Source organism: Oryctolagus cuniculus, chromosome 10 (genome assembly GCF_964237555.1).
Source record: "Oryctolagus cuniculus chromosome 10, mOryCun1.1, whole genome shotgun sequence".
Taxonomy (NCBI): Eukaryota; Metazoa; Chordata; class Mammalia; order Lagomorpha; family Leporidae; genus Oryctolagus; species Oryctolagus cuniculus.
Genome location: NC_091441.1, coordinates 44898163 through 44924833, shown reverse-complemented (window position 1 = coordinate 44924833; position 26671 = coordinate 44898163). Strand labels below are relative to the sequence as shown.

Genomic DNA, 26671 nt, shown 5'->3' with positions numbered 1-26671 from the left:
CCCAACGTGGAGCTGCCTCGCGGCCTGAGCCGCTTGGCTGGAGACACTGTGTTCTCTGAGTCAGGCCTGCCCTGGTGACCGGGGCGCAGCTCCTGCAGGATTCCAGCGACCCGTGCTGAGCCCCCCGCGTCCATGCTGTCAGGGAGGCCGTGCGCTCCATTAAGCCCCCCGTCCCTGGCCCAGGGCCCTGTTGACCCTCAGAGGAACCAGAGGAACCGCCCGAAGGAGCACAAGCTTTGCCGCAGTGCCACCTTAAAAGGCACTGTGGTTCCTGCAGTTCCAGGGACCTGCATGGGGGTTGGGGGTGGGGGCGGAACTGTCCCCCATGAATTCATGACCCTGGACACCGGACACTTTTACTCATCTTTTGTGAATTCACCCTGACCTGTCTCAAATGGAGTTCCTCCTGGACGCATCATCAGGGATGTGTTGTATTCATTTGTATTTCTGGTCCACGATTCTCAATTAAGGGAAAAAAAAAAAAACACAACACAACAAAACAAACAAAAAAACGCTGTTTCAGTTCTTGTACGTTATTGAAACAAGGCTCCTAACCTTACAAAAAAACAAAAACTCCAAAAGTAAAAATACCGTACTATGGAATTATTAAATGTTACTATAAAGACTGCCTCATCACATGGAGCCATTCTGGTGAATAATAAAAGTTAAGATGTTAAGTAATAAATTCAGTTGTACGCGATGCAGAAAGTACAAAAGAAAAAGACTGGGAAGAGTTCAGACCCCAAAAGGAAAAGTTCTGTGGATTAGAGGTAATGTTCTTTTCTCCCTCTATACTCCCCCCAAATTTCCATGATTTTATTGTATTCATAATTTTTAAAAATAGTAACTTGGAGCCAGTGTTGTAGCACAGTAGGTTAAACTACCTGTGACACCAGCATCCCACATAGCCACCAGTTAAAGGCCTGGCTGCTAATGCACCTGGGAAGGGAATAGAAGGTGGTCCAAGTGCTTCACACCCCTACTGGGGGTGAAGCAGTAGATAGAAGGTGTCACTCTTCCTGTCTCTCCCTCTCTATCTGTAACTCTGCCTTTCAAATAAGTGCATAAATCTTAAAAGGCAGTACTTTGTTCCACAAATAGTTCATGGGTTTATGGTGGATAAAATGACATTGCATGTTAACTCTACTCTTCAGGAAATTGAATCTAGCAAAGGGGTAAGATAGTTGTTACCTTACAAATAGTGTGGGATGAAGTAAGAGAGTCACAGGAATTTAGATGAAAAATATTCACTTAAGACTGTGATGGTCATGATGATATAATGAGGGTAGTAGAGTTTGAACTGGACCTCAGACATGACTTTAATAGTGTTGACCATTTCTTAGTGGAGAAAATGCACCAAAGGGAAAAGGAGCAAATCCATAGTTGTATCTGTGGCATAACAAAGATTCATGTTGCTCAATGAACAGGGTAATAAACATGTGACTTAAAAGCGAGGGTAAGGTCATACTTAAAGGTATTTTTCATGTAGGCTCTATATTGGACTTAGTAATTGTATCACAATGGCTGATATGTGTGTTGTGGAAGATACAAAGTGCTTTCATAATCTCTATGACTACTCTTCATAACAATAAAGACCCTTAAAGAAGAGATTGTCATGCCCCATATGACCTGGAATTGAAGTCAGATGAACCACCAAGGTCACACAGCAGGTTTCTTTTCCTGCTGTACCTCCAGTTGATCATTCATACCCACAATATAGAATTTATCATAATGCATAGTAATTGTGTACTTTTTCCTTCAGCATTTCCTATTTACATATTGAAAAAAGCAGCTACCAGAAAATTCTACATGACTTCAACTGATTAAGAATTTTTTTATATACAGCCAAGTATGGTGGTTAGAGAAAGGGTTTAGATTCAAGACTTGGTATGAATCCTAGTTCTGCCCTCAATCAGCTCTTTTACCTTATAAAAGTAGTTTATCCTTTTTGAACATGTGTCTGTGCTTTCAACATTTGAGTAATACCTCATAAGGATGTTCAGAGAAAATATGTAGAAATGCCCATCCTAAGGCCCAACTCATAATAAACATTAAAGGATGTTTTATGCTGTCACTGAATAGAACATTATTGGTATAATAACTTTGAATTAATACATCATCTTCCTTTTATTTAGTTTTCCTAATGTAGTTCAGTCAGTACATAAATGTCCCAGGTTTTTTTTTTTTTAATTTAAACTTTATTTATTTGAAAGAATTACACAGAAGACAGTGAGAGAGACAGAGAGAAAGGTCTTCCTTCCGTTGGTTCACCCCCCACGAATGGCCACTACAGCCAGCGAACTGCACCTATCCGAAGCCAGAAGCCAGGTGCTTCCTCCTGGTCTCCCATGCAGGTGCAGGGCCCAAGCACTTGGGCCATCCTCCACTGCCTTCTCAGGCCACAGCAGAGAGCTGGACTGGAAGAGGAGCAACCAGGACAGAACTGGCATCCCAATCAGGACTAGAATCTGGAGTGTGGGCGCCACAGGTGGAGGATTAGTCTAGTGAGCCTCGGCGCCAGCCATGTCTCAGATTTGAGCAACATGACTGGAAGCAAGGAGACTGCCATCTTCCTAAATGAAGATGCTTTGTCCTGCCATCAAGTATCTGCCTTGACTCTACCTACCACCACGGGTCATTTTGTTTTATGTTTTATTTGGATGGTCACAGCATAAGATTCAGCTTAATAAGTAAAAGATAGAAGGGGGCATGGTAGTAAAAGGTCACTATTCTTGAAGTGATGAAACTTCTGCCCTGAGCAGTAGACATCAACACACAGTAATTTACTTTAACCATCTTGTTTTTAGCATCATTAGTGAGCTGTTAAGGATTAACCATTACTGAATCCTTAATATATACTAGGCAGGAATCTAAGAATACAATAGACCGTTGAAGCTTCAATCTATAGATTTTTTCTTAGTCTTACACCATTGTTCTTGTATTCTTGAATGTCACTCCCCGTCTTCGTGGAGGAAAGACACAGGACCCTGCGCTGTTCTTTTGTCTGCTCGGCCCTTCCCGGGTTTGCTGCTGGTTCTTCCTGGGTTGGCTACCGTCCCTTCCACCTCCGTGGAAGGGCGGTTCCCCCTGCCACTTTCCCCACTTCCGCGGGGGAGCGGCACACTACCGGCGGGCTCTCTCGGGGGCTGCACAGGTGTTCCTTCAGATAGATGTTCCTTGTGCATGTTGTCTCTCTCCTCCTTTATAGTCCTCTTCCACCAATCCCAACCCTGCTACCCACACGCCGAGTACGCTGCTCTCCTCCAATCAGGAGTAGGTCCTACAGTTTATTGGTTGAATTGGAGGCAGCTGTGTAGAAGCTGTTTCTCCCTTCTCAGCGCCATATTGTGGGAGAGCAGATGCATAGAATAAGTCTTAATTCCAGTAACTTAGTCTAGTCCGAGTTGCTCCCCACACTTGAAGCACATATTTCGTGTTCTTTTCTAGGACTGAGCTTTTTGTTATTGCACCAAACCTGATGAGTCATGTAGAATACCTCTGCTTTGTTTTGAATGTTTGCCCCCTCCAAAATTCACATTAAAATGTAATTATCATTGTAACAGTGTTAACAGGTAGAAAGTTGAAGAGGTGATTGGGGCACAAGAACTCCATCCTCGTGGGTGGGACTGGTGCTCTTATAAAATGGCAAGCTTCACCGTCCACCAAGAGGAGTCACAACAAGAAGGACCTTGCTGGAAGCTGGCACCTTGATATCGGCCTTCTCAGTCTCCAAAATTGTGATCCAGTAAATTGTTTTCATTATAAATTACCCAGTCTCTGGCATTCTGTTAGCAGCAATTGAAAACAACCAAGAGAATCTTCATTAAGAAATCTCACCCAACTTGGGGCATATTTATTGTGCTATCCAGAGCAACACTACATAGCTACCTCTAGTAAACAAACATACCATGAATTTAGATATTTCCATCTTCTAGTGATCTTTTTGCTTCATCTCATTCTGTTTTATTTTCCACTGTTTAGATATTCCCAAGTCAAGGGCTTTTAGGAAATCAGGCTTGACTGGTTATGATCTGTCTCTTCTGTGGAAACCCACTTTTTCAAGATATACTGATCAATGTGTATTAGTTGGTTTTGGTCTCCTTTACTAATCCTATTTTAACTTGTTCATGTGTTTAATTTTTTGTACTTTTTATGTTTATTATTTTTAAAATATTTTATTTGTTTGAGTAGAGTTACAGAGAGGGAAATACAGAGATCTTCCATCTGCTGGTTCACTCCTCAGTTGGCCACAATGGCTAGAGCTGGGCTGATCCAAAGCCAGGGTGCTTCTTTCAGTTCTCTCATGTGGGTTCAGGGGCCCAGGCATTTGGGCCATCCTCCACGGCTTTCCCAGGCCGTAAACAAAGAGATGCACTGGAAGAGGAGCAGCCTGGACACAAATTGGCACCCATATGGGATGCTGGCACCACAGGCAGAGGCTCAGCAAGCAGCCCATGTGCACATTTCTTCAACTATGGATGATCCCTGACTTACAATGTTTGTACCCACAATTTTTTGACTTTGATGGGACAAGAATGATACATACTCAGCAGAAAATGTATTTCAATTCAGGATGGGTTTGTAAGGATGTCACCTCATTGTAAGTTGAGCAGCATCTGTATTCTCAATCAAGTTTGATCAGAAATCTGGCACTTATTATGATGCCTTTGGAATATGTTTAACAAGTACTTGATGCTTACCATGTTGATAATGATAATCATTTGTTAGGTGATGTGTCAAGCAGCTGGGAAAATATAAATTCAGCTATATATGGAAAAACACATGTAAATTTTAAGATCAGACACAACTTGATTTAAAAAAAAATCTGGTCCCTACACCCTTTTACTCAGTTGTAAGGCAAATTCTCAAAATATTTTTTCCTTCTTCAGTATATTTCCACTTCCTACCACAAATTCCTTCAAATTCTAACTGACTAAATACAGTAAATATAAAGTCTAGTTATGGATTTAAAGCAAGTGGTTCCCTGAGATTAGGAAAAAGCATATTTCCTTAACTGCTCATGGAATTCTATTAGCACTGGATGTTTGGAGGATGTAGAGTTATTTGGAAGATTTGTAACAACTCAACCACTGGTTCAGGAGAAGATGATAATAGGGGACATCTTCAAGAGGGATATTTTTTTGGTATGGTACTTTAACACAGGGAGAAGAAACACATTACACTTGCTTTTGTGAAATATTTGTGAGGCTGCAAAGGTCTTTCAGGGATGGGGTTTGGCCTAGTTGCTAAGACCCCCTCAAGTCCTACATTGGAGTGCTGAGTTCAAGACCTAGTTCTACTAATGAGTCCAGCTTCCTATAAATGAGCACACTAGTGTGCAGCAAGTGATGGCTAAAGTGGCTGGGTCTCTGCCACCCACATGAGAGACCTGGATTGAGTTCCTGGCCTCTGCTTTGACCTGGCCCAGCACCAGTTGTCGGGAGCATTTGGAGAATGAACCAGTGGATGGAAGCTCTTCCTGGCTGTTTCGGTCTCTGTCTCTTGAACTAAAAAAAAGTACCTTAATTGTGAGTTTCATCAATAATGACAGATTTGGCTGAGAAGCATCAGAGTAAGTTCTCCCTAGTTTGCTGGCTTCAAGAAGTAGCCACTGATCCTGCATAGCTTTTTGGAGGCTGTCCAATGGCTACCTTCAGCTCCATGCCTTTATTCCCCACATCTCCCATAGCCCCTCTAATTGCCTTGCATAACTTCCTTGTCAGATTTTTTTAAAGAATAAATTTAAATACTATGTATTTAGATAATTGATTTAATTTTCAGATTCACTCATTCATTAGAAAATGTTTGCATATCTTAATACATCTGATGCTTATAATAACATCTATAAATATTCAGTTATTGGGTCTTGGATGAGTTATATAACACTTCTATAGTAGAAAACTCAAGAGTCCACTGACTTAATAATTTTTAACTCAACATTTTCCCACAAGCATTCCATAATTTTAGCACTGTCCATATCATCTGTATTTATATACTGTGAGGAAGGTGAACCTGTAAAGCATATCTGCAGAATAAAAGATTTCGGCATTTACGTATTACAAATCTTCGAACAATTCAATGTAGAGATTTATATGTATGCTTCATAAGTAGGAATGTGAGACAGTGGGATTAGTACATAAAGTTTTTATTTAAAGTTTTCCCTTTCCAAGCAAGCTTCATATACACATTCTAATACTGTACAAAATTTACATTCTCTGTGATTTATTTATTCACTTTTCACTGTCTAGGCGTTTGTGTCTTTCTGAAATACAGAAAGCTTTACTTACAGTTCTCATAAATGCTTTTATTTATTTTGGGTAGAAATAAAAATAAGACGAAGGACAAGTCTAAGGAAAGCAAATATTGTCATATAAACTGACTTTTGGAAGAAACGGTGACAGTGGACAATAAAAGGTTCTGAAACAGATCTTGTTCTCTTCGTGATGTCAGCTGGAATTTTCCTACGAAGTACTGTAACTTTCTATATACTCATGTTTTCAAGAAAAAAGAAATGGGAGCTGATTGCACTAGATAGACTGTTTATATATATTTTTTACAACGGATCCTTTGGATCTGAACATACAAATAAATACAAAACAACGAAGATTGCACTTTACTGTAGAAATGCATTGGATTCTGGCATACCCATCCATCCTGACGCGCTCCACATGACATCACCAAGGCATTCTTATTCCATGGCTTCCCTTCTTGTTTTGAATGACATAGTTGTTGAGGGATTTGATAGCATCTTTGGGTGATTAAAAAATTTTAGGCTTTTATTTACTCTTACAAGTTGATATTCAAGAAGAGCTTGCACATCGAATTTATGTTCCTGCTGGCTTTGATGATTGGCCACTCTGAGACCATCTCATGCCCTCCTGACCTTCACCCCTCTAGTCCTCATGCTCCTGAGGACTGCTAGCCATCAGCTGCTTAACTGAGCTCAGGTGTCTCTGATATCAGCCCAATTATGATGAGTTGAGGGAATAGTGAGGGTAAGTTGTGTCCAGAGCCAGCCAAAGGTGAGAAGCAGCAGCATTCTCTCAGGGGCTATAATTGGCTCCTATGCCTCTTCTGAATTGTGTGTTTTAGGAACAGAGAGAACTGGTATTGTAATAGTAAGGAATTAGTCCTTCTTTTCTCCCCCTGAATCCCCGAAAGCCATCTCCCAGTTTTCATTATGAATTGAGTTTGGGTCGGATGTGTTATCCGACAGGATCTCTAAAACACTGTATGACTGAATTTGTCAATCCTACCTTTTGAACCAAATAAAAATGTGTTCACTACTTGAAGCCGAAACAAATGAGAAAGCACAGGTCTTTGTGAAGTGACTAGTGGCATAGTGTATTTTGTTTTAATCTTTTGGATAAAATTGAGGACACAGAAATTATGATTGTGGCTAGCCTGAAACCCATGGAGCAGAAAGCAATTGCTTCAAGAGCCAACGCCTTTCTGTTCTCTGATCCTGGCAGGTGCTGTGAAGATCAGAAGGGATGAGAAATGCAGTTGTAAAGAAACAAAAATGCCCCTCTTTAATCTTAAATGACTTTCAATAACTGTCTTGCAGGTGGAGTCTGAGAAGTAGTCAGAGGTTAGGAATACAGAATCAAGTGGCAATTTCTGAAATGCAGTGTGAATATTTTTGTGGGTCCAATTTTTGAATCATTCATGAACACAATATCCCCAAAACTTCAACACAGATCACATGCAGGTAGACTACAATGCACAAAAAACTGATCTTAGGTCTTCCTGGGGTCAGTCTTCTGTATCTTATCTTTGTCCTTTGGAAAGTTAACATCCATATGAGGAGTTTTTGTAAAGCTGGGACAAGTTAAAACCAGTCTGAAATGGAAGTCTGTCACCACAGTAAGGATCTGGTAGGATCTGAGTCACACACACAGCATCTGTTCAGAACAGGTCTCTCTCTTGTAGTCACTTGTAAATCATCAGAAACCAAGGGTGGGTTTTGGCAGTTGTACCATGGGAATGCATTGTTCCTATGACGATAGTGACATGACCTGTCACTGCTTCCTCAAATGTGACACTGTTCATTCCAGGATTTGTTAGTGTTATTTGTTGTACGGTACACAGGCAGGCAGGATAACTGTCGCACAAGCAGGGCCTGCCAGGGGTTCTGCTACATCTCCTTCAAGTTCTGTCCAGGTTCCTTTCTCTGGACAGTAGCATATTGTAGATGACTTGTAGGCCCCCTGTAATGGCAGAGCAGGGAGCATTTAGAGAAAGGTGTTCAGAGAACTACCACAGCCGACCTATCACAATCACACTGGAGAGGATCCCTTCTTAGCTCCTCCTAAGTAATATGAAATGACAGCAGTAGATCTCAAACTGTCCTACTCCAAGGGAAATTTTGAGACCGACAATATTTCAAAAGCTTTTTTAATGACTTATAATAAGTCATATAAATACCTAGAACCACCTAGTTGCTCAATAAGTCTTTGAAAACAGTGGATCAGAAACTGAAGTTATTCAGCTGATTTTGGTTTAAAGAGAAGCCATCTAAAATCTTCAAGTAGTTGAAGTAAGTTGGAATATAGCTTGTTCTCCATTTTTACTTTGCTACTGTGGAGAATCAGAGCTGGGATTGGATGAAAGGAAACTGGAAATGCAGGCTCGCTAACCTATATGTTAATTCTTGTATTTTCAAGAGGCAACGTGAGAAATAAAAAATGTCTTTAATTTTGCTTCCTTTGTCAACTTTGGGAGCTGGTGCCTGAGTAATGTTTCCTTCTCCAAACCAAGAAAGCTTTTATAGCAGGCAACAAACAAAAAACCAAACCAACCTAATATTAATGATAAAGTGTGCTTCTGGTGTCTGCTTGAAGCAAAGATCTGTATTCTTCCAGCTAACAGTTTGCACCACGAGACAAACGCATGTATGGATATCTAGTTATACACATTGATAAATATTCACCTCCATTTAACTAATAACTTTTTAAAGCACTCCCAAACTTTGTCAGAATCTTGATTGACACAAAAGAAATAAAACCAGCTCATAGCATTAAAACCCCAAAATAGTTTTATAAAACTAAAGCAGATAAATAAGAAAATATAAAAATAGCCATTATTTTATAAGTATGGACAACTGGATCCCAGTGTGACTCCTATATGATGCAGGGTTGTTCCTTGCTATAAGCAGGGAGTTGGTTTCAGGGTCCTCTCCCCCCAGGATGCCATAATCTGTGGGTGCTCAAGACCCTTACAATGTAGGATCTCCTGGTAAATTTTGGGAGACATGTCAGAAAAACCTGTGTACCTCCTCCTGCATAATTTAAAATTGCTTTTAGAACAAACATGGGACAGACATTTAGATTAGTGGTTAAGATGCCAGTTATGACACCTGTATCCCATATTGGAATATTTTCATTTAATACTTGGCTCTGGTACCTGGCTCCATCTTCTTGCTAATGCAGACATAGGAGGCAGCAGTAATGGCTCAAATAATTGGATTCCTGCCACTCATGTGGGAGACCCATTGCTTTGGTTTGGCCCAGTTCCAGCATTGTGGATATTTGAGGAGTTACAATGGTTAGAATCTCTCTCCTCTCTCTCTGCCTTTCAAATAAATAAAATTTAAAACATTAGTGCAATGTAAATACAATGCAAATAACTGTTATACTTCATTGTTTATGGAATGCCAAGGAAAAAATTCTGTACATATTTGGTACAGGCCTAATTTTTTTATAATTTTAAATCCATGTTTGGTTTAACCTACAGATGCGGAATCTACATGTATGGGTGACTGACTATAATGGGAACTACACAGATACCTTTTCAGGTATTTTTGCCAAAAGGGAGGAAAAGGTTTAATTCAATTCACTTAATTAGGCCCTTATCTCTAACTTCCAGTTTATAGGAAATATGGAGACTGATGACTATTTTAAATGCCACCACAAGGATGTCAGTAGGGAATTCTGTAAGATGACAACAAGTCAATGGCATGTAACAAAGAGTGGGCAGAGGTAATGCTTTAGACTGTAAAGGATTTATGAAGCAATAATCAAATTTCAGTGAGACTTGCTGAATCCTGGTTTGAACATGTCACTTTGAAAAATACTAGGGGAAACTTAAATATGGACTAAATATAAAAGAGTTACTGTTAATTTTGCTGGGTGTGATACAGATAATGTTTACATAAGTGAATGATTGTTTTAAAAGAAAAATACTGAGGTATTTAGGATGAAATAATTAAATATTTGGGATTTGCTTCAAATTTCTCCACTCAAAAACAGTTTTTAAAGGGGTTCCAGATGAAGAAACTGACAAAAATGTCAGTGGATATTGAAGCTGGATGATGGATTAGTGAGATCACATATAATCCCTATTTTGATGTACATTTGGAAATTCTCATGATGGAGAAAAGTGAAAAAAAAAATGGCAAATTATGTACCTGAAGAGAATTTATGGATATTGAAGAGTTAATTCCATATTTCATGTTTCACCTGTCAGCAACTTTTCAGACTCCCTTATTCAGTTTTAGAAGATCATTAGTAAAAAGCACTTTGGTTTGGCTTTTAGCTGGAAAGCCAAAATTAAAAACGAAACAAACCCGGGGATAGGAGAAAACCAGAGGCCTGCCTCAACTTTTTACAGCTGATCAGCAAGTCAGTTCAGTGGCAAATATACTGATTCTATTTCACTATTTAAAGTAACTTGCTGTTTCTATATTAGCATGTGTTCTTTTAAAAAAATTATTTGAGAGGCGGAGAGAGTGAGAGATTTGTACCCTCTAGTACACTTCTAAAATTTAGCCTGCAGGGGCTGGGGTGAGCCAAAGCCAGGAACTCAATCCAGGTCTTCCATGTGGGTACAAGAATGCAATTACTTGAGTCCCCACTGCTGCCTCTCAGTCTGTATTGGCACAAAGTTGGAATCAGAAGCTGAAGGCAGGCAGTGCACCCAGATGCTCTGATGTGGGACATGGGTAACTTATGCAGTGTCTTAACTGCTAGATGAAATGCTACCCTTGCATGATACTCTTAATAGGTGTATAGATGTATAATATTATCGGATAGGAACACACTAGAAAAGTAAGCACAAACACAAAAAGTAGGGGGATGAAGTAAATACAGACACGTACCATACTCCAGCTGTAGCCTCCCACAAGGTAAATACTGTCATCCAACACTGCACAGCCAGGCCCACTTCGACCTTCCAAAATGGGAGTTTGGAGAATATTCCACTGATCACCTTTGGGGTCATAGCATTCCACAAGCATGACATCAAGGTGGGAGAATCCTAAGAGATATAGCAACATGGAACACCAAGGAATAAACTCTCAGCGCCTCAGTTTAAGAAAACATGTCTAGAGCCAAGAAGTAGATAATGACGTCTTTGAAGACACAAATGTTTAAATTCGCTAGTGAAATTAATTGGGTGACATGTCAGAAAGACCCAAGGGGGAATAAGACACACCTCTGGGTGTTTTGAATTAATTCAAAGCAAGAATGTTTGACCAGAATTCATTAGTAAAGGTTAGTTATATGGGGTGTGTGTGGGGGGGTAGATCTTACTAAAATGGTTTATGAAAGCCTTATTTAAAGGGTTTACACTAATAATAAAGAAAACTTAATAGAGTGCTTATGTTAGTTTTGTTTAATCCATCACTCTGAGATCAATACTACCATTATTTTCATTTTATAAACAGGGAAACTGAGCAACAAAGACAGCCAATGACTCGAATAAGTTACAAGCTAGTAAGTAGATATGCTGAGATTTGAACCCAGGCCAATAAGGGTTCAGAGCTCAGACTCTTGTAGACTAAACCATATTGATTTTCTTAAATATTTTAATTAATTGAAAATACACTGTTCAGCATCTTTTATCTTTCTTACAGTCTGTGTTTATAAACAGCTCTGATGATGTGACTGCTTTCCAACATCTAGCAGAGGTCAAGGTTCGGGTAGGGGATGACTACCTTCTTAGTGGCTGGGGCAGGAACTAAGTTGCTGAGAACAGTTAGGTTCTTGTACTCCACTGGAACCCTGCCTTTAATTTAGTAAGTGGGAAACTCATAGTGGGAACTTCATGGTCACTGTGTAGACCAAAATTTTTTTTTCTTCTAGTTCAATGTAGGCTATGAATATGTACTAGCTGACAGTTATAGTGCATCTACTAAATTAATGGACATGCCTGCCTCTCCAAAATAATTGGGAAGATGAACTAAAAAGTAGAATACTTTTCATTCTTGAAGAGGCAAACAGATTACTTCAGACTACTAACTTCCTATATAAAATAAATCTCATAGATGTTAGAACAGTAGAGTAAGGTACTCACTGCAACAGTATTATGTATTCCTTTTTTTAATCATTAAGATCACTGATAATGATTTTTGAAGCATATACACTTAGAACGGCCTCTTGGGAAAATCCCAGGCTCTGAAGTTTAGAGGCATTGGTGTATGACTTCTCTGTGTCAAATAAATGCATACATTGATTGTAATCACCATAGAAACTGTCAAGGAAAGGATACTTATCCTTCATTTACAGACATGAGGTTTAAGTGTATTGATTAACTAGTAAGTGCATCACTTGGATTTAAACCTAGGCTTAGGTGCAAAGTCCATGCTCTTCTCATCATGATGACCCCTTGTGATAAACTAATTTTGCCATGGGTGTGCTATTTCCCACTTGGGTTGTCAACCTGACTCTTTATGTCCAGATGCAATGTTAATTGTCAAAAGTTCCTGCAACCCTTAGGCAATATCTTGTGCAAAAGAACTGAGAAGAAATCAAATTTTAATATAGAAAGCTACTAAGTTAATATAGACTGTATCGAGGTAAAGGGGTCATGGGTTGAAATGAAGGCACACCAGAGAAGGAGCTAAAGAGTAAGAAGGGAAGAGGTGCACAAGTGAAGACAATCCCTTTCCACTGGTGTGCAGCAGACATCCACTGCTGAACTTACATTTCTGACTGTATAAGAACTTGGAAATATCTACAAAAAATAACATTTGTGTGGTCTTCATTAAATTTAGGGGTAAACATGTATTCAGGAGAAATATAAAGTCTATGCCTATAGGCTAATCCTCCACCTAGCGGCGCCAGCACACCAGGTTCTAGTCCCAGTCAGGGCGACGGATTCTGTCCCGGTTGCCCCTCTTCCAGGCCAGCTCTCTGCTGTGGCCTGGGAAGGCAGTGGAGGATGGCCCAAGTGCTTGGGCCCTGCACCCCATGGGAGACCAGGAGAAGCACCTGGCTCCTGCCTTCAGATCAGCGCGGTGCGCTGGCCACAGCGCACCAGCCGTGGTGGCCTTTGGAGGGTGAACCAACGGCAAAAAGGAAGACCTTTCTCTCTGTCTCTCTCTCTCACTATCCACTCTGCCTGTCAAAAAAAAAAAAAAAAAAAAAAAAAGTCTATGCCTAACTCAGTTTTTAAAATGTATATATATCATTATAAAATAGGAGGGGTCTTCAAAAAGTTCATGGAAGATGCACATGTTGAAAAAAGTGCATGGATTTCAAGACTCTTTTATGCCAAAATAAACTTATCTTTTAATTCCATTTTCCTATGAATTTTTCGAAGTACCTTCGTGAATGCACAGATGTGCCTGTTCTTCCATACCTGGGATGCCTGTTTTCTGTTTAGTTCAATTTCAAGGGTCACGGAATGTCAAGAACTGGAGGAGCTTGTAGAGACCAACTAGACTGATTTCTTTATTTTCAGATGAGGAAACAGAACCTCAAAGCAGCTCAACAGCATTTTCAATATCAAGGTTTTTCTGCTTTCTTGTCAAATTCAGTGTTAGGTACAAAAAACATAAGTTATATGCATGCACACAAACTACAAAAAGTTGCAGTCATGTATGTAATGGGGGAAATAGGAGTCTAAATAAGACTTCAAAAATATTATAAATTTTTTAATTAAAACAATAGAATTGGAGAATAATAGATGATTTGATATTCAGTTCCTAAATGAAATAATTAGAAATTTAGACATGAAATTCCACTGCACTTTTTAAAAAATATATAGTTATTTTGTGCAACTATGACTAAAGTTGTTTATGGCAAAAAACAAGTTTGTGGGAAAAAAATCACTACTGTAACTTTGGTGGTAAGGAATAATTTACTTCACTGAGTTCATTGTTAGAACAAATTGTTTGTGCTTTTCAGTTATTAATGCTCCCGTTTCTTATTTTCTGGAGACATCATTATTCATTTCTTTAATGTGCATGGTAACTTAAAAATAATCCTATCTGCAGAAAAGCCAAAATAAATGCTTGCTCAAGGGTACTGCTAATTTACACAGAGTAGATTTTATTTGGTCAACATGTTTTTTACTTGGTTAACTATGATTATCTAACAAGAAACCCCCTTAGCAAGGAACATGAGATGCAAATGTTATTGTGATTACAAAGTAAAAAAAAAAAAAAAGACCTTTCAAATGGTTTCCTCCAATTGCATACAGGCGGTCATTCATTACAGCCAAAGTGTGGATTGCACGTTTTGTGTTCATATCTTGTTTCCGAGCCCAGACATCCATTACAGGGTCATAACAATATAGCCATGGGACATATTCTCCGTTATGTACACCCCCTGTGAATTAACCATACAGATACAAGTCAAAAAAGTGCTGTGGAACTGAACTTGGAAACAGAAAGCAAAAGAATGACTTGCCTGAAATGTATATCTTCCCATTGTGCACGGCTCCGGCGTGAGCTGCCAGGGGCTGTGGCAAGGAGGACACATAACGCCATTCGTTTGTCTCTAAGTTATAGCACTCCACGCTGGACAGGTAGCCAGTTTCATTCCTTCCACCAATTACATATAAATGTTTGTCCAACCGACAGGCATAGAAACTGGCTCTTCTGTAATAAGAACCACATCCCTGGTAAGTCAGAGAAGGAACTGCAAAATACTAACCTCTCCCTTTCCCCTCCCCAAAAAGCTTATTTATTTGCATCTACTTGAAAGGCAGAATGAGAACTCCGTCGAAGTCACACCCCCACAAAGGAGGCAGGGATCCAATACTTGGGCCATCATCTGCTCCCTCCCAGGATGCATTAGCAAGAAGGTGAATCAGAAGCAGGGTAGCTGGGGCTAGAATGGGCACTCTAGTATGTTACCTTTTGAAACTGGTTAAGATCTCCCAGGTGAGGAAAGAAGGTACATCCTGGGTCAAACAGGGTTACAAACCTTTAAAAATAACACCTACATCTAACACCTTATTCAGGAAGCACATGCACTGCCCATTCTCATCCTCAATTTTTGTATTAAAATAACTGTACAGGAGAGCCTCACCAACTCCTTGTTTTAGCTTTTTTAATATTGCTTTTTATACATGGTTAAAGTGTTCATTAATGTTTGGGATGTTTGGTACCTTGTAAGGATATCAGAGCTCAGTAAGACAAAGTGAAAAATGAGGTAGATAATGTAACAATAATAAATTATCTTGACATTCACTTTCTTTATGGTCCTTCAAGGGTCATTGTTCCCAATTTATAAGAGAACTACATCATCAAAATTTTTCTGCAATTATCATTTTTTCTTTTTTGCCCCTAGTACTACTGCAAATAGAAAAACTTCTGTGAACTTGATATAAAGTTTTTCTCTTATACAACTAATTTAAGAATTTAAGTGGCTTTGGGGGCTGATTTTTATGTGGCCATAGGATATTTTTTAGTCTTTTTCGAGAGAAGCTACTGACTCTATCATCCTGATACATCGTCAAAGGCAAAAGATGTGTTGAAAGGATTGAAGACAGGAAGACAATTTTGAAGCAGATCACAATTTAGTGACATGTTGAGGACTTAGAATTTAAGTACAAGTAATGGAAAGTAAAGAAGCGCAAAAATATCCTAAGGAAGAAGCAGTAAGGATTTTCAGTAATGAGACTGGGAGGACTCAAAAGTGTGAAATTAGCATGACTAAGTTGAAACTTTAGTTGACCCTTTGCTTTTTTCTTTTCCATTGGTGCTATTGGAATAATGTATGTCACAAGGACAACATGTAGCTTAATATGGAATAAATAGAATTGTTAAGTGCTTAGCTTCTCACTGAACACAGTTTATGTTTTGTGAGTTAATGATCTTTCTAAAAATTGATACAAAGATTCTTGTGCAATGTCAGTTGTAAGACAAGGAGTGCTGCAGGCTTTTTATTAGGCAAGTCTACTTTGCTTGGAGGTTTCCCAGGTTGGGTTTACGAAATGCCAAAACATGTGGGAGGCAATACATAGTGTCTTAAGTAATAATTTCATTTCTGCAGTCACACTGACTGGCTATGTGGTTTTAGGTGTGTTGCCTGCTAAATGTTACTTCACCCCTCTCAGCTTTAGGTTGCTCATCAATAATGGGGGGACCATAAGGAAACTTACTCATAGGATATTTGTGAATAGATATGAGTATTTGTCAGCATTTTCAAATTTTGCTCATGCTTAGGAACTGTTAACTAATATTATCTGAATAAAAAGTTTTTATAAATTGGCCATCAAGATATGTACATGTAAAATTTTCCTATATATATTTTCATATATATATTTGACAATTAAATTCTTCAATGTTTGTTTAGAAAATGTATTGCCCGCTGGCGCCGCGGCTCACTAGGCTAATCCTCCACCTAGCGGCGCCGGCACACCGGGTTCTAGTCCCGGTTGGGGCGCCGGATTCTGTCCCGGTTGCCCCTCTTCCAGGCCAGCTCTCTGCTGTGGCCAGGGAGTGCAGTGGAGGATGGCCCAGGTGCTTGGGCCCTGCACCCCATGGGAGACCAGGAAAAGCACCTGGCTCTTGGCTCCTGCCATCGGATCAGCGCGGTGCGCCGGCCGCAGCGCACCGGCCGCAGCGGCCATTGGAGGGTGAACCAACGGCAAAGGAAGACCTTTCTCTCTGTCTCTCTCTCTCACTGTCCACTCTGCCTGTCAAAAAATAAAAAAATAAAAAAAAAAGAAAATGTATTGCCCAAAATAATCTTACTCTAAATATTCATGTATAATGGAATTAAGAGATATAGTTCTTGGTGCAAAAAGATGAAAGTCCATGCATGTGAAAGGCATCTTCTAAAAGTTCTTAGAAAATGCATATTTTCCTAGGCATAGATTTTAAAATGCTTTATACCAAAGAAAACATATCTTTTAATTCTAGTTTTCATGAACTTCGTAAAATACCCTTGTAGATATCGCATTTTTTTAGAGATAGTGATGTATTCAGTTTTTAATAATGATCATGCATTTGTCCTGGTAGTCATCATTGATAATTTTTAAGTAATATCTTATTTTTTGTGTGTGATTTTCTTGAGAGTTTTGAAAGATATATGTGCTACAGAAAATTCAGAAAGATAGTGAACAATAGTGGAAATAGGGGAAAATGAGAAACTAGAAAGGATAATAAAGAGAATGTGAGTTAGATTTCATAAAGGTTGTTAACTTTGGCCTGTGTCTTCTAAGGAGTTCAGGAAGCTCTGAGATTGTAGTAAAATGTTACATCTACTGGGTGTTTGTGCACATGTACATTTTTTTGGAGGAAGCTGTTTCATAACTTTTAATGAGATCCTTAAAGGGATCTCTGATCTAAAAAATTTGGAATTTTCTGGGATGAGGACAAAAACTCATCTGAGCATAAAATTATGTTTAAAAACAGTTGAAACATTAAGTGATACAGAAAGACCCTTGGTTTCTTCTGTCTTTAACCGGATTTCAACTGCTGTCTCACTGAATATGACAGTCCAAAGCTGTCTTAAGTGCTTTTACCTTCTCAAGTTATTTTGTTGACAGGATTGACTCGTGTACAGAAAATTTGCTGCAGTTAACACATTTCTTTGCACCACTGTCACAAGGACAGTTCAATGCACCTCTTTGATGTGATCTTATGACAGGTCCTGGACATCTGAAATAAGTTTACTTATTTCACTAATGGGTCATCTCCAATAATTTGGACTCTGTGGATTGTCAGGTGGTAACAAGGCACTCTGTAAGCACGAGTCTAGGAGAGACAATGCTAACTGGTCATGACGAGTATGAAAATACCTTATTTAGGGGCTGGCACTATGGCTTGGTGGGTAAAGCCGCCACCTGTAGTGCCGGCATCCTATATGGGTGCCAGTTCAAGTCCTGGCAGCTCCACTTCCAATCCAGCTCCTGGCTAATGTGCCTGGGAAAGCAGCAGAGGATGTCCCAAGTGCTTGGGACCCTGCGCCCACGAGGGAGACATGGAAGATGCTCCTGGCTTTGGATGGTCCCAGCTCCAGCCATTGCTGCCATCAAGGGTGTGAATCAGTGGATGGAAGATCTCTCTCTCTCTCTCTCTCTCTCTCTCTCTAACTCTGCCTTTCAAATAAATAATTTTTAAAAATGTAATTGAATTCACAAGGAGTCTTCAAAAGCTTCATAGAAAATTTGTATCATGAAAGTAATACATGGATTTCAAAATTTTTTGTACCAAAATAAACCTATCTTTTAGTTCCAGTTTCCATGAACTTTTGAAATCTCCTTGTAGATTGTAATGAATCAAGAGAAAGATTTCCCTCTGGCTGTGTGAACTCCTTTTATGTAGCCTAAATTTCAGTGGTCTTGCTTTTCCTAATCAGCTCCTTTTTAACTGTGACCCTCACTCAGCTGTCAGAACTTGCTGTCTTTTTCAGCCAAGAGCTCCTTAATGTGATGTTCTGTGTGTACTCCTGGCTTTATCCACACAGTGTCACTGTTAGGATCTAAATGGGAAAAACTCAGTAGATTTCATTTCCTGAATAAAAGTGCCTTTTTATGTAGACACCCCAGTAGTGAGAATTCTGACTCCTGACTTACTCCTTTGCACGTACAAAGTGAGTATTCCTGAAATGCAGTCCAGAAACATGGGATTAACAATGGTTTGTCAGCAACTAAATGTTCCAGGCTAAAATTTTCCCATTCTAGGTCTCTCTTGGGAGTGCGCCCTGCTCCGCCTCAACCACATGGACAGCACATTTGGTTTAAGCCATACATACATAATATAGATAGATAGATAGATAGATATAGATTATACAAAAGTAAGTTGGAGGCCATTTAAGTTTGCTTTATAGATTACACTATGTGTATTTCAAAGTGTTCACTTTTCCCTATACCCCCACACTGCTAGAAGAAATACTCAATGTTGCTAAGTTAAAAAAAAAAAAAGAATCTACAGATATGTTTTGTACCCTGTTTATTTTACAGGTCTTTACAAGTGCTTTCTGGCACTTAGGATGGCCAAGTTTTTGAGATTTGAATTATTATGACTTTGTCTCAATTTAAATTTTTGACCTTCATCATCATATTACTCTGTTTGAAAATTTTGTGGTTGCTGTTTTTTGTAGGAGTATTTGAAAGAGTATCAAATTTAGAAAACTTTTTGATGTATAGTATTAGCTTTTGGCCTTTGATTTTGCGAAACAGTGGCTTTGCTGTTTTTGCCTCTCCAAACTGCTTTCCCTACCTTTTAGACTGGCTAGGAGGTATGCTCTCCATAACATAGCACTTCCATTATCTGTTACTATTTTTAAAAAATGAAGTTACCAAAGCATTTCTAATGATCCAGGTTTTCTGTTTTTACCTTGTCCTTACGGAAGAATCAAATCCTGAGCCCTAAACAATTCATCAGCATTACATTTAAATTTATATGTTTGATCATTTCTGTCGGGAAATTCAGCTAGCAGGGATGCAGTTCATGAACTGACCCATGGCTGAGTAAGCCTAGAGGCCAGAGGCCAGCTTCCTGCTGAACAGGGAGGGTCCAGTTCTCAGCATATGTGCTCCTTTGAGATCTGACTAGGTAAAGTATCCCAGGAATCCATCCAACTGGAGTTCCTGTGGAGATGGCATCAGTATGTTTCTCTTATTCTGTTTGGTGATGGACTTCTCAGCATAATTGGAAAGGGTAGGAGACGGACTTCTGACTTGATTCACCATCTCTACGACGTAAAATTAAAGGTTTCCATAAACTTCTGAAGAGTGCCTCATATATTTTAGAATTCTTTTGTTACATTTTTAATCTCCAATTAATCTGCACTGGTAACTGATGGTACTTGCTATTTAAATGGGAGCTTGGCAGTGACAGAAAAATTTCATTTGAAGTTAAGGATTACTGCCTGGGTCAACCAACCCACAGGACAGATGGAGCTAGAAGATTGACTGGGCATTTGTGAGATCTGCCTTTTCCCACTCAGCTCTGTAAGGAGCTCTTTATTTGGTCTATCGAGTTGATTGTTCTAAATCTAAAAAAAACCTTCTTTTACTAGGGACCTGACATGATATACCATAATGACTTAGAAAGAAACGTTAAACAGTCCATCCTGTCAACGGTGGCTGCCGGGCGCCGACAGACCATGGCAGGTCTTTTTATCAGGTCAATGAGCTGCTAAAAATTGTCTAAGTAGGACCCTGCCATGATAGGCCATAGTGCCTCAGAGGAAGTCATTATAGACGATCAAGTAAACAATACACATCTTTAAAAAAAATTACTAATTAGGTTTTGCAGCAATACTTCCCATCCTTAGGGGCTCTGCCGAGAAATAATTGGCCACGACGTGAGTTATGCCTCCCAAGATGAAGGCATGAAGGTTAATTATCATGGTGTACAGCCCCCAGCAAAGGGGACTGCAGTGATGAGATGATGACATTCCAAACATGTATCGATTGTTATCTCTTAAACGCTCTTTTGGATGGTTTTGGTGAAAGGGTGCGTGATGCAGCTGCAGTGATAGCAACCAGGAAATAACCCTCAAATGAGGAGAAATAGGGTGCTCAGGAAAAAGATTTCAGGAAACCGTGACTCAAGGAGAAGTTTGTCAGGACGTTAGTTCTTGAGCTACCTTTCAACTAGACATTCCTAGGTGCTGCTGTGATCCTTGATGTGCTGTGTTTTGCCATTTTCAGTGTTTAGCTTTTAGTCCCCTGGAAGTGTCCATATATTTATATGAAATAGATAAATAGATAGATAAATAGATAATTTATTTAGAATATAGACTTGTGCTGTTTTGCTGAAGTAATGTACAACTTGGAATAATTGGTATTGCTGCAAAATTTCCTTTTCACTTGGAATTTATTATTAAGGATCTAACTTGATCTCAGTGTACTCTACTTGAATTTTAAAAGACTGAGATACAGTGGTATACAGTGGGTAAGATGCCACTTGGGGCACCTACATCCTAGGGCCTGGTTTAAGCCCGAGCTCCTCTGCTCCAATTTCAGCTTCCTCCTGATATATACCCTAGGAGACAGCAGATGATGCTCAGGTTGAGTTCTGGGCTCCTGGCTTCAGCCTGGTCCAGCCCTGGCTGTTGTGGCAATTATGGAGTGAATGGAAGTAGATGGAAAATGTGTCTGTATCTGTATCTCTCTGCCTTTTAAATAAAATGAAAACTAATATTTTAAAAGTATATATTATTAAAAAAATAGAGATGATAAGGTGAGGGACTGTATAGAAATAGGAAAGAGAAAGAATGTAGCCAGTAAATTCTTAAATAACTTCCTGGAGAGGAGGAAATAGGTTGTAGCTTACATCATCATTTTGGAGAATTTACTCAAAAGGTTGTCTAGATTTGAAAAGGCCAAGTGCTCACAACCTACCATGTGAATTTGCATATGCATATAAAGACATGGAACCATGCTCGGGTAACAGCCAGGTGAGACAAAATATGTGTAAATATAGTAGCCATCTTGTCCTTGATAGCAGGAGACTTAGATGAAATAAACATCTTTGTAAAAAGTGAGATGACACTTTGTAAGACTTTTTTTTTTTAAATCTAACGAATGATGTGTTCTTGAATGTATTATGGGAAGATATTTGGGGAGCACAAAATAAACAATTTGAATAGAGATGAAATTTGCTATTAAATATTAAATATTTAAATATTAAATGTTTAAATTTAATGTTGAATAGTGTGATTAAGATTGAAATTTCTGCATCAAAATGCATATCATTGTGAAAATGGTATTTTATATTTAGATTTCAGGACTTAAATATATTATCACTGAGAAGAGTAGGGGAGCCAGGGGAATTATAGCTGTGTTTGCAAAATGCCAATCAGTGTGGTCAAGGGAGACAAGTTGCACAATTTTTTTTCTACATTAGGACAAATAATTGACTTATTTAATTACTTTTCTCTATTGAACTAACGAGGCAGGTAATCCGAATTGGTCAGGTCAAGTTTTAAATTTGCCTCATGTCTTTTATTGACTCTGCGTAGCACTCTTTATCATGGGAAACCATCTAACACTCACCCTTCCAATGAAGCAGCCTACAGTAGGAATAAATGCTTACCTTTCTTGCATAGGGGGAAGTTGAATCCAGCTGTTAAATCGAGGATCGTATCGGCTGACAAAATTTGTGCTATGTTTTCCTGTAAAAATACATTTGAGACACTTAACACCATGATTCCTTTGTCGATTTGCGTGTTAGTAGTATTTTATGAGACCTCTCTCATTCTCAGGGTTAACAAACAGATGAGTTAAGTTGAGGGTGTCCCCAGCACAGCATGAGAAGTGATGGATCAGGGAAGAACAAGTGGCCACCTCCAGTGTCTTTCCCCTTTCCCTTCTCATTCCTCAGCTTGTTTTTGGAATGAGTTGGAATAAAATGAAATCATCATATTAATAAGTAATTTCACCAAACCAGTTTTTACTACAGTGTTAAAGTAAAATTTTGTGCTTTTATGTTTTAAAAACAAATTACTCTCTACAAATTATCTGTCCCAGAGACTATCTTGTATTATGTCTCTGACTAGAGCCATTCAGAGCTGTGTGTGTGTGTGTGTGTGTGTGTGTGTGTTTTTTTACATTTTCTTTCTTTTCCTTTCTGAAACACTTTTTTGAGGGCTATTATTTTAGAGAAGTTTCAGGTTCCTAGTAAATTTGAGAGGAAGGCATGGAGATTTCCTCCATCTATACACGGCCTCCCTCATTATTGTAGCCTTTCCTAATGATCTAAGACTCTAGCAGTGGTGGCATCTTCTGTCTTCCATGGAAATAAAAGCAATTGCTGCAGTGAGTCTCAGTTTGGAAATCAGTTCTGTTGCCTGCAAGTGATGTAGGCTCTGCATGTGTTTTGGGAGGGAGCACAGGTGCTGTAACACACACACAAGTACATCTGCTGAAATGGGAAGCATGAGTCCTCTGAGCTGCCCTCTGTTGAGATGAAGAAGCACAGTCAGGCCTTCAAGGTATTAAAATGAATCTGATTTTCCATCATATTGACATCAAAGCGAGAAATGCAAGTAGCAGAGTATATTCCATTTTCTGTGTACCACCTAGTATGATAATCACCTCAAGCAGCTAATGCCTTAACCCTAAAGTCTACTGTTATTCATGTATGTGAAACTGGACATTGAGGTATGTGTTCAACTTCATCACACATATGAACACATGTGTACTTGTGACCCAATTAATTGCACAGATAGTGTATACTGGGCACCCCCAATGTGTCTAAGGCATTCTAGGTGCTGGGAATATTTTGACATATAAGAAAGACAAGACCTTAGATGAATGAATATATAATAGAGAATATATTATATATAAAGGAAAATAAAACAGGGGTGATAGAGGGAAGGCCAGTTGAAGCAGGATGGTCAGCTGCTTACGGAAGCCACACAAATATCTCAGGCAGTGGTGCAGGAAATATAAAGTCTCTGAACTGGAAATGAGTTTAAAAACAGCAAGAAAGCTGGAGTGACTGGACAGAAGTCAGGGTGATCTAGTCAAGGTCTAGAACACAGTGAAGACTGGTGCAGGCCTCTAGTTTGTGTTAGGAAAAACTAAGCTGCTGGAGGGTTTTGAGCAAGTGATAAACGTGGTCTAATTCATCACTCTGGATGGTATGTGAAAAATAGATTGCAGAGAGGTTGCCTGCAGCTGAGGAACTGTTAGGCTGTTGCAGTAGTCAAGGCAAAGGGTAACTGGCATGAATGAATGTGGAGTCAGTGAGACATCATATTTGAACTATTTTATACAGGTATAGCTAAACATCTCCCAAGGAACTGAATATTGGTATTAAGAAAAAGTAAGTCATTATGAATGGTTGCCAGGTTTGTAGGCTGAACAATTGGAAGGAAGATCATGGAATTTGCTGTGGTGAGGAAGACCAAGGAGTAGATTGGGGGCTGGGGAGAGAAGCTGTGAGCTCTGTTTTGAGCTTTGAGAATCACATAAGCTCTCAGATTAAAGTTTTTTGGAAGGCCACTGGATAAATGAGGCTATAGGCGCAAATTTGCACATCACTGGTCCAGAGTTACTTTTTAAAACCATGAAGCAGCAGTTTAAGCCACCTCCTGTGATGTCAGCATCCTATATGAGTGCTGGTTTGAGTTCCAGCTGCTCCACTTCTTATGCAGCTCCCCGCTAATGACCTGGGAAAGCAGAGGAAGATAGCCCAAGTTGTTGGGCCTCTGCCACCCAAGTGGGAGACCTGGAAGAAGCTCCTAGCTCTTGGCTTTGGTCTAGTCCAGCCCCACCCATTACAACCATTTGAGGAGTGAATGAGCAGATGGAAGATCTCTCCCTCTTTCTCTCCCCCTCTCTGTAACACTGCCTTTCAAATAAATATTTTTTAAAATGAAGCTATGTGAACCTATCTATGGAGAGATATGGAAATGGAAGATAATAGGTTCTGGAATGAACCCTGTGTTAAAAGAAGAAAAATAAGGAAATGAAAGAAGAGTCAAGATAGCACGAAAAGTGAGGTATATTGAAAACCATGTCAAATAGTGTTTCAAAAGGAAGTGGGTGAGCAACTGAGAATTGTCTGTAGGATCTGGCAACATGGAGGAAGTTGATTATAGTGATGGACCGTACAGTCAAAGCTCAGAGGGAAGGAAGCACATGGCAGGGCAGTGGGGAGAGGGATGATGGGCAGTGAAACAGTGATATGGTCAAGTGAAGGAGGAGGTGTTGCCAGGAAAACAGTGCCCATAAAGCAGCATCAGGTGGTATAACCTGAGGATATCCTTTAAAGTTCCTGGAGTTTTAAGGGTGTGCACATGACAATGAAGAGGAAAAAGGGAAAGTGAGCCTCATTAGGAAGGCTGGCAGGGAAACAGTACTCTCAGAAGATAGCTATATTTTGAATAGGAAAGTTGAAGGAGCCACTCAGAGGAGAGTTTGAGGATTATAGGGATTTTGCTGATGTGAGAGATCATGTGGAAGGGTGCAGATGATCGGAATGGGAGATAGTTCAGTTTTATCTAGAGGTATAAAGGAATAGTTAAGAGTCCCAGGAAGTGAGAATGATCCAGGAGACTTGTTTCACATAAAGAAGTTCTAGCTCAAGGGCAGATTCTAGAGTTGGTTTGTAAGGGAATTTTTGTGGAATTTTCTATCATTTTCCTGCAGAAAAAAAAAATCATCCTTGAGGAGTCAAGTTCCAAGGTTAATTATCTAATGCATCAAAAGATTAATGATGTTTATAGGAATGCAGAAGCTACCTACCATGTAGAAGAATGCTTCTGTCTGAACTGTGGTGTAGATTTTCCATTTGGAAAAAAAGATATCTGCCATCTCTGAGCAAAGGGGGAGAGTACCTTCATAGGCAGAGCAGTAGCAGTACAAGCGAGCAAGTTCACTGCTGGTTGTTAATGATAGTGGCTTTGGCTCAGAGAAAAGGCTTAGCAGGGACTGATAGGATGTGGATAGGAGAGGATGAAAGAGTTTACAGAGGTAGGGTCATTGGTACAAAAAATGGGCCTGGAGTGGAAGATTAGGAGGCACTGGGATGAGGACTAGGAAGATAAAAAGAAGGCAGGTATTGTAGACATGGCAAAAAAGGTGCAGAGGGAATAAGAAACCCTGAAAGAAATGAAAGCGGTGGGGTGAGGAAGGTGAGATAAAAATGGGGATCTTGTTTCTTTGAGTGACCACAGTGAGACTCTACCAGCAGCTTAGGAGTAGTGGATGTATGTGATAGAATTTTGGATTTCCTTTGAAATATTTTCTTTCTTTCTTATTCTTTTCATTTTTTCCTGACTTTTCCTCTACTTCTCTTTTTGCTCTGATGCCCCATCACCAGGCACCATTGTTGACCTGCACACAGAGTATGGAGCCAGAGATGGCAGTTCTCAGCCCAGGGTAAACGAGAAGGAAGTGGGAAGGAAATGACCACAAGCAGTTGTTTGGGGAGCCAGTCATCAGTAGGTGATACATTACTTCTCAAAAGTTGGAGCCCTGGCAGACTATATGCATGTCTATGGGGGATACATAATTCATTGCTATCACTGTTGATATGAAGGGAGCTGAGGGAGTTAATATTTACATCTGAGTATAAAGACAAACATTTATATCCTGGTGATACTTCCAGTGTCTAGTAAATTTTCTGACTTCAAGATCATCAATAAGTAAAATTACATTTACGTTCCATGACTACATGTTTCTGTTTCACGAGCATGTGAAATTTAGAAATTTGTGTTTAGAAGTTTGTGTTTCATTCAGCTACACTCTCCTCAGGCATCATTTTAATGAGAATTAAATTTTAGCTTAAAAAAAGATTTCATCTTTAGAGTTGTCACAAACATAACATTTGAGCCTATGGATTTCATTTTTTTTCTCCTGCCACCAATGATATTCAAGTGTGCTCTACAATGTTCAAGGATTATTATTCTTGATAAGCTTTGGTATTAATTGCATGAGGCATTATAACATGAAGACCCCATATATATATATATATATATATATATTTTTTTTTTTTTTTTGACAGGCAGAGTGGACAGTGAGAGAGAGACAG

The 26671-nt window shown here is 39.3% G+C and overlaps 1 protein-coding gene across 1 annotated transcript in view; it reads right to left on the bottom strand.

Moving 5' to 3' along the window:
• Positions 1 to 6128: 6128 nt before the first annotated feature.
• KLHL14 (kelch like family member 14) overlaps positions 6129 to 26671 on the bottom strand; it is a 94460-nt gene continuing 73917 nt past the window's right edge. Inside the window, exons 4-8 of the mRNA XM_017344102.3 lie at positions 22226 to 22304; positions 14634 to 14824; positions 14394 to 14552; positions 11099 to 11256; positions 6129 to 8210 (exon numbers count right to left, since the gene is read on the bottom strand). Coding sequence (XP_017199591.1) covers positions 8070 to 8210; positions 11099 to 11256; positions 14394 to 14552; positions 14634 to 14824; positions 22226 to 22304 — 728 coding nt within the window. The 3' untranslated portion in view covers positions 6129 to 8069. The remainder of the gene's footprint in view (positions 8211 to 11098; positions 11257 to 14393; positions 14553 to 14633; positions 14825 to 22225; positions 22305 to 26671) is intronic.